General features: G+C 45.6%; 1 protein-coding gene across 1 annotated transcript in view; it reads left to right on the forward strand.

The window, feature by feature from the left end:
* Positions 1-5,401, forward strand: part of TMX2 (thioredoxin related transmembrane protein 2) — a 16,996-nt gene extending 11,595 nt beyond the window's left edge. Inside the window, exons 7-8 of the mRNA XM_018565727.1 lie at positions 357-486; positions 5,168-5,401. Coding sequence (XP_018421229.1) covers positions 357-486; positions 5,168-5,308 — 271 coding nt within the window. The 3' untranslated portion in view covers positions 5,309-5,401. The remainder of the gene's footprint in view (positions 1-356; positions 487-5,167) is intronic.
* Positions 5,402-9,198: the final 3,797 nt, after the last annotated feature.

Below are 9,198 nucleotides of genomic sequence, written 5' to 3' on the forward strand. Positions count from 1 at the left end.
GGTACTAAAAAAAGTTCTACACACCTGGTCCTCCGAGCTGGCCCATCCCTGGAGCCTCTCTTCCCCCTCCACTGCAGCGGTCTGAGGATCCTTGAGTCATCACATTCTATACAGTGTATAGGATGTGAGGATGCCGAGGGACATATCATCGCTGTTGCAGAAGAGATAGGTTTAGGGACCGGAGTAGCTTCCAGCCGGCTCTGCGGTTCTGGTAAGTAACTTTTTTTTTATTTTATTTTATTTCTTCGCACCTAGACACAAATGAGCACTTAACCCTTGCAGTATTTTATAGGTGTATACATTGTATGTGTTGGTTTGGCTCTTTTAAATCCATGTCCTTTTCATTGTTGTTGTAGGTATGGTGTTAGTACCTCACCGCTTTCCAAGCAGCTGCCTACACTCATCCTCTTTCAAGGAGGGAAGGAGGTATTGCGTCGACCACAGGTTGATAAAAAGGGGCGCGCTGTGTCTTGGACTTTCACACAGGTAACCAGACGGAATTTGTAAATGTTATCCGTTTAAGCTGAACTTGTTTGGTCCGGGGGGAGATAACGGAAAGGAATACTGGTCTGATTCCACACTCTCCACTCCCGATCCAGATGTGGGCATGCGCTCGACATCCTCTCATACAGTGAAAGATCACTGGTCCTGCATTGTATGCAATTACATTGGCGAGGGGGCAGCATTGGTCGTCTGGTGGGGAGGAAGCCTGTGGAAGTGAGGATTAAAGTAAATCGTTCTGCTTATTGCATGTCGTCTGAACTAAGGGAGTATTCGAGCCTTACTCTCTGGGGGAGGGATTTTTGTAGATGACTGTGAGGTGAGTGATTTTCACATCTTCATAGTTAGAGCCGACGTGTGACAATTAAACTGTCTCCTTACCTCTCCGATCCTCCAGCGCTGATTGGAGGAACGGGTGGGGCGGGCACAGCTAGCTCTGTCTCTAGATAGGCAGAGCCTGCTGTCAATCAGCTAGCTGGGTGGATCTCGACAGTATACAGTATGTAGTTGGCAGTAGCCCACGATATACTGAGCTTTGGATCCCTGTAGGAGTTTAGTATGTCCTCATGTGACCCTAAAGAGAACTATGGGATACAAAGATGACCCCATAGTTCTCTTTTAAGCTTTAATGCCCAACTCTGGGCTCTGCCGGTGACGTGATGCTGCAGGATCCTCTTCCTCTCATTTTTTTGGCATCCCTGAGAATGCCGGGGGGCTCTCAATGATACAGACAGAAAGCAGTGCTGACTTTATTACATCAGTGCTTATGTGTCTTTACACAGTGAACACTAGGTGCCATGGTGAATGGGCCTATGATGCTAATCACAGTATCCCCGAGTCTTCTAGCTCGACTGACTGTTTTGTGTTTTTTTTTTTTTGAACCTGGTGATCCTGCCAGTAACACACTTCCTGTCGTAGGGTGACAACTTTTATTCACGGTACTGTATCTGTAGTGCAGCAGTGTGGCCATCCTTTAATTTGACTCCTATCCCCCACTACAAAACATAGCGGGTGTGTTCTGTAGTCCATGAAGCAAGCAGCGCAGGGCTGATTTGTCTTTACTACACTGTTATCATTTAGCAAGATTGAGTGCACAGGAAGTAAGGATTTCTGGCAGGATTAACGAGTCATTTTTTTTCCATATTGAACAAATAGAACACGATTTCGATGGTAAATGTACGAAATAAGAGAAGTTCCTTGTTTGGGTTTATATTCATTTAAAAGCTGAATTCCAGGATTTCTTTTTAATTTTGCTCAGTTCAAATGGGTTACCTGTAATGGTGGTAATTCTAGGTCCTGCTTGCTGTAGTGTAAAAAAAAAAAGGTAGCTTCACTGAAGCCAGATACTGTCAGAGCTTTTCTTCCAGTGGTACGAGAGCGGAGTTCCAGCTCTCGTACAGTGCGGGGATCACGTTATGTAACCATCCTCTCCCTTCCTCTCATCCATTTATAATAAAAACCTTGTGTTCTGTTCACAGATTGCAAGGTGTCCTATGTATGGGTATGGGGTACTCTTATTTACCCATCCCTCCTCTCCCCTAGATTATTCACAGAGCCCCTTACAATCTGTCAACAGAATACAAGGCTTTTTGTGAATGGGGGAGAGGAGGGTTGGGTAAATGACAGCGGGGGCGCACACTGTTGGCCACCGCACAATCAATCAGACGATATAAAGCCGCCCAACAGCTTGTATGCAACAGGCGTTAATGGCTGTTTACAAGTATCAGTGTTCTGCTCACGGGCAGAAAAAGTCGTATATTTACGGCGCCCCGCTGGAGGGAGCTTGCCGTCCGTCTATTTACAATGGACGGACGGCAAATAGTTAAAGAACTGGCTGCAGGACCTTAGTCTAAAGCTTGCATCCACATGCTAAAGCATAGAGAACGTATAACGGAAGACCAGGGGACAGCCTTGTAAATCGGGGAAACGGTTGCTTGATGTCGATAGCCTTGACAAGAAGAGGTGAAACCTTCTCCTTAAAGCCAGTAAGCTTGAAAAATGAAATTCAATCTTTTTTATTGAACAGATTTTTTCAAGAAAATAACATAACAGTCATTATAGAGATCTTGCTGTCGAAGGTTACATGTTGCATAAAGTATAGAAATACAAATACATTATGAGCATACGCGCTCCTAAGCGGAACACACATCTCCAATGACATCAACATATTTTATATATAACGAGATGGGGAGTAGTACCGAGGAAAGGAACAAAGAAGAAGGGAAGACAAAGGGAGAAAAAGGTAGGGGAAGCCAAGCAAACGAGACCTGCATCATATCATTGTTACCACAAGGAGGTAAAATAGCTCTGAAGTTGTGACCGTAACCTGGACACTAGCGGCAAATAGTTTGCCTCGAATACCTTAGATGTCTCAGCTGGCAGGGTAGTGCCTAAATATGAGATTCCCGTAGTGCACCACTGGAAAGGGTAGCGAAACTGTAGTAGGGTTTTGGTGCGGAGATTAACTCCCAAGTCCAGAATTTGAGATTTGGCCGCGTTCACTTTATAGTAAGACACCTCACTAAAAGCCTGAAGAACCGAGGAAACCGAAGCCAGGGAGGACACAGGATTCGTAAGCAGGAGTAATACATCATCGGCAAATAGACTAATAGTGTGAGTGTGTTTCCCAAATTTGAACCCTGTTATGAGAGGGTGTGATCTTATAGTTTCGGCCAGGGGTTCTATGGCGAGGTCAAATATCAGAGGGGATAGGGGGCAGCCCTGTCTGGTTCCATTAGTTATGGAGAAGGGTGCGGAAAAGGCATCCATAGTGAAGACCCTGGCTGAAGGATTGGAATAAAGAGCTAGAATGGCTGATTGTATCCACCCTGTGAAACCAAATCTAGTCAATACCTGTCTTAGGTAGCCCCAGTGTACCCTATCAAACGCTTTTTCAGCGTCGAGCGCTAACAAGATAGACGGCACACTGGAGCCCCCCGCGTGGTGTATAATGTTAAGAGCCCTGCGTGTGGCGTCTGGGGCCCCCCTACCTTTTGATAAAGCCGGATTGGTCCGCGTGTATTAATGAGGGTACAATGTCCTGGAGTCTATTTGCTAACATTTTTGCATACAGTTTAACATCTGTGTTCAGGAGAGATATGGGGCGAAAGTTGGCAGGCGTCACTGGGTCCTTCCCTGGCTTTGGCAAAGTAACAATCGTGGCCGATAGCATTTCCATTGGAAAAGAGGCAGAGGAGGCGGCTGTGGCAAACACCTTCGTTAGATGTGGCACTAGATCATTCGCATACCCCTGATAGTAGTGAAGCAGGTTGACCCTGACTGAGACCTTCTAGAATGTCTGGGGGAAGATGAAGCTCAGAGGAAGACATAAACCGCTCAATCCCATCCAATCAACAGAGGGAGATCTCCTTAGAATGAACTGGAGTAGGACGGAGAGATGGAAAACTAATGCACTGGTTGAAGGTAGAGACCACCTCAAGAAGAAAAGAGGCTTTGGGCCTCACTAGAACCTTGTGTTGTAACGACCCTATTTACTTCTTCGCAAGGCTGCTAACTGTCCGCGCCCCCCCCCAGCTTTGAAGGGAGAGATGAATCACTGAGCTTCAGTATGTTGATGGGGAGATGAGCGTCTGCTGGCAACCAAGTTCTCTGCACTGTCGGGCTGTCCAGGACACATCCCCAGCCAGTCAGGTTGATGTCCATTTGGAGACTCTTCCAGCATAGTGGGGGGAAAAAGACTTTCCTAACTCCAAGGCTGAATTGGTGAGCCACAGGCCAGTGAAAACCTGATCCTGGGTGTCCAAGCACATTGGTAGATCCATTGACTGTACCTTCTTAGTTGAGTACAATTGGGCACATGAGACTGCCTCGAAGAAGGCCACCCGGCATTCACATGGAAAAGTGGAGAGACTGGATCTTGGAACAAAGTGTGAGGAGTCTCTATGTTAAGCTGCTGAGCTAAAACTAATGGTGCAGCTGATCCAAAGGATCTTGATTAAAAGAAAGATGTCCATCCTTCTAGGAAATTAGAAAAAAACCTGAAGCATCATGGGAGTAGAAGGTTCTGTTTGGCTGGTCAACAGCATTTTTTTGTTTGCAAGTGTCCAGTTCCTCATAAATGTGGCGATATAATCAGGGCTGGATTTCCCACAAGGCCACTGAGGCTCGGCCTCGGGGCGGCAGGGGTAGCAAACCTCCGGCCCTCCAGCTGTGGTGAAACTACAAATCTCATGATGCATGTCTGTGGCTGTCAGTCTTGCAATGCCTCATGGGATCTGTAGTTCCACCACAGCTGGAGGGCCTAAAAAAAAAAATACATATTTTAAAAAACAAGAATTTTAAAAAAAGTGGTTATTTTTTTTAATTTTTATTTATCTGATTTTTTTATTTTAAAAAGTGAAAAAATAAAGTTAAAAAAAGAAAACTAACTCTGCTGCCATTTGGTTGCCATTTTCCATTGTGGGGGAGTTTGGCGGTGAGGGGGGCGCATTGAGGAACCCGGCCTTGGGTCAGCAGAGTAAATCTGGCCCGGAATATAATCTGCCATATTTGCATTTTACTGTGTACCTTGATGGATGATTATGGAACACAATATTAATGTTAACCTTCATTCTGGCCTACACACTATATTAGATTCCGTGCCAATGTAAGGGAAGGTCTTATTATTGGGAGTTTCTCATTTCTATTGCCTTTCTTTCCCTCCTAGGAAAATGTAATCCGAGAGTTCAATCTAAACGAGCTGTACCAGAAATCGAAGAAGTTCGGAAAGAACGAAGAAGAGCCCCAGCCAGATTCTGAGATAGCTGAAGTAGAAAACTCTCCGAAAGAAAGCAAGAAGGACCAGTGACATCCCTGGGACTGTCATGGAGCTCTCAGAAAGAGAGATGTATATAGAACAAGAACTGACGCTCCATCAGTGTTGCCTTCTGCAAGCTGTCCTATCCTAAAACAAACCAGTATAGTCCTATATAGCATTGCCGCAGTATCATGAAAAAGCTGGATACCTTCATCAACGTCTGCCTGTAACTGTCCTCGTCTTAGGATGCAATTCTACTCGATGGTCCTTTCCCCCGCCCCCCCCTCTGTCTAAGGTCCTAATATGGCCTCCTCCCAGGACTCATTTATTTCTATGTCTCCCACAGGAACATTCTGCTTTGCTACTGGTGGGTGAAGGTTTGGTGGCAGGAGGGCAATAAGGAGTTGTCATTTGAGCCATTGTGTTACTTCAGGTCCAATCTTTTGTCAAATCCTTTGTATTAGATGATGGATGACATACATGGGTAGATTGCACTACAGGATATTGTTCCGTGTCCTGATTTACGTTCACTGGAATGTGTACTCTTGGGGGTAATTGTGTTAGAAAATGAATCATGAATCAACAGTTTAGAGTTTTATCAATAAATAACGTATAAAAATCCAATTTTATATTGTATAATTTTATATAAACATTATGGGTCGGTTAATACACAGCCCCCTCCCCCCCTTTTTTCCTCCAGAGGTCCCTGCCTGTAATCTGTTGAAAAGTCTTCAGGTTGGTCATGTCAAGCAGTTCCCTCTTTTTGGATCTTCTCTCAGTGGGTAGGCAGTGATCTATGTATTAGTGGTGCTGATGTCATCACTGTACTGTGATTTGCAAGGCATGGGGGTAAACGCCCTCAGGGGTGCTCCACAATACTCTGCGTCTTACAACTGGGAAGGGCTTCTCCATCTACTAAAGCAATGTGCCGCTTGGCATACAATCAGATGAAAATTGCTAATGGACAGAAGATTTTATGGCACATACACATAGGGGGACATTTATCAAAACTGGAGCAGAAGAATCTGGAGCAGTTGCCCCTGGCAACCAATCAGCTTCTCGCTTCAGTTTGCTCAGGTAGGATTTGAAAATGAGACAGAGAAGCTAATTAGTTGCCGTGCAAATCTGCTCCAGGTTTGATAAATTCACTTTATAGTGTCTTCTGCAATAAAACCCTACCTGCTACCAACGTTTTGAGAAAGCTCTCATGCTGCTTTTATATGTTTAACCGGGGAGTAGAGGATTTGTGAATCACAAGACTGGCTGGACATAATGACAACGCTAAATCAGTTTGGCTGGAGTTTCACTTTGCTGGCGAGCATGTCTGCTGGTTATAGAAGTGTTCATGGATTCTGGTCCATACAATACGTCCGTCTCCTGGACAGAGCTGACAACACTCGGTCCACAACATTGATGCCTTAGCTAGTGGTAGTTGTCACATTAAACTGAACTTGTTCTGTAATGTCGTGGTAACGTGGACCTTTACTAAAAATCTCAGCAGGATGCAGCTCTGCATGCCGATATAAAATCATCTGACATCCATTAGTTAAAACAAACTTGTTTTTCATGTACTTGCAAATAGAGATCATCCACTTCCTGCTCCTCTTCTGGCACAAATTATGTAAGTGCCAAAGCGTTGCATCCTGCTCAGCAGAGCATTGCTAGGAAAGCTAATTGTCCTCCCCTGGGATAATGTGCATGGTCACATGTTCCAGGAAGTAAAGGGAGAACTAGTAATCTGCTCTTAGTTAACAAGGCCACTGTCAGAAGACTGTGGAAGTAAAGAAAAATAAGGTATACAAAGCCGACAATTATCTAGGTAGGTGTGTGTGTGGATTGTCATTACTAAACATTCCTAAAGGTGTTTGTTGCTATTTTAAAGATCTGGGTAACGGTCCGCTTTAAGAAGAACCTCCCTAAAGGTGGCGATGCATTGTTACACTTCTTAAGAGGTGCTGGAGACTTCAGTTTTGTTGGAACCATAAAAAAAAAATCTTACAGGCCCTGCAGCAGGAATCCCTAATCTGGCATTTACGTGTGTTAATGGGGCCTAACGCACACACACACTTCATATAAAAAAAAAACCATCACCTGCACAGTCCCTGGTGATCCAGTGGTTGATTAGTAAGGTCTGGTGCAGCCCTTACTAATCAATCCTTTCAGCCAGAGCTCCGGCCGAAAGACGCAGCTATGCGGCCTGCATCTGACAGAGATGCAGACTGTGTAGCTGCAGGCCAGATGGTACAAGTTTGCGGGTTGGAATTGGCCTGCGGGCCGGTACTTGGCGACCCTCTGCAGAGCCTTCCTTACTGCTGTGGACCGGGCCCCCTGCCCCATATAACAGAAGTTGTCTTGCTGCACTCCTTACCGGAATTGATGACCTGCAAGATGTAGGTGGGTGCGTGTAGTGACCACGGATGGCGCCATGATATACATGTAGTTTTCAAAGGATGTCACCAGCACACCATAATCTTTGTGTAATCAGTGAAAGTGCATTTATTGAAAAACAGTTGCCATTCAAATTTTTGAATGGCAACTGTTTTTCAATAAATGGACCTCTGGCCCCGACCCCATAGCGGCCGCGTAGGCTGCCACTGCCTATATGTCCAGATCTCCGCCTGGTGCATCGGTAATGCCATTGCACCTGTTCCAAAGCTGCTAGTTACAGTATTTATATGGAGAACTGCCCTAAGTAATGGGCATATGTGATGCTGAGCCTCCATGATTGAAAGACCTGAACTCCAATACATGAAGAGGACAGACCAGGGAAAATGGGGCTGGGGAGGAAAGAGATAAATTGTGTTAGAGAACATGTCTCATCCTGGCTGGATGATGTCCATTTGACTTGCTGCAGTTACCAAAGGAAGCATTTCCCTGATACTGTAATTCTTTCCTTCGGGTAATTCTTGACTTTGGTCACCTCCAGCCATCTGACCCTCATCTGCTACCAGCTGTGCAGGTTTCAGAAGTGCCTGAGGCCTTGTCTTTTTCCCTGAGCATATAGGGTACCTTACTGCCACACGTCTAATTTTAGACATGGAGGAGACAGTCCCCCTCTACTATGTGCCCTCAGCTCCCACTAATGGTGCCAAACAGCCGTAGATTCATCAGTAGACCTGCTGCATAGGCTGTAGCTTGGTGTTGCCCTTCGCTCTTGGGAATCCAGTCCTCAGTATCCTTTTTTTTTTTTTTGCTCTTTCAGGCATCCTGCTCGTTTGGATGATTTGGGCCATAAAAGTATTGCATGGCCATGGTAAAGACTTCAGCCAGTATTTTGCCAACTGATCGCAGAGGGTGCACGCACACACGCACGCACACTCTCTCTCTCTCTCTCATGTACATTCTATATCTGATTTGCTTGTGGCTTCTGACCTAGTGGGAGAAATGTTACCCCCCTGGCCGCAGATAAATCTCTCTGCTGCAGACTCACAGACTGTCGGAGATTTCTCCTTACAGGCTGTAATGGGCTATTGCGCCCAGCAAAAAATTAAAAAATAAAGTTAAAAAAAATGTTAAATACAAACAAAAAAAGTTAGTTAAATAAGTAAAAATGCAAAAAAATTATAGTTAAATAAACTAAAAAAAAATGAATTCTGTGAGAGTCACAGCCTCCTCAAACCACCCACAGCCATCAATTTTCCATTATAGTTGTGACTGGGGCCTCGCAAAGTCTAGAGCCGACTCTGGGTAAGTGGATCCCACTGCTGTTAACGGGACCCTGCAGAGCCCAGCATAGATTCTGCAGAGCCCACCTGAAAGTCTCTGCAGGATCTGTGGTGGGCTCTGCGGGATCTATGGTGGGCTCTGCGGGGTCTGTGATGGGCTCTGCGGGGTGTCAGGGGGGCTTTGCAGGATCTGTGGTGGGTTCTGCAGGCTGCAGAGCCCACCACAGATTCTGGACAGCCCCCCGGCGACCCTGCGGAGCCCACCATAGACCCCAC

Source organism: Nanorana parkeri, unplaced genomic scaffold (genome assembly GCF_000935625.1).
Source record: "Nanorana parkeri isolate BGI_ZX_2015 unplaced genomic scaffold, ASM93562v1 scaffold880, whole genome shotgun sequence".
Taxonomy (NCBI): domain Eukaryota; kingdom Metazoa; phylum Chordata; class Amphibia; order Anura; family Dicroglossidae; genus Nanorana; species Nanorana parkeri.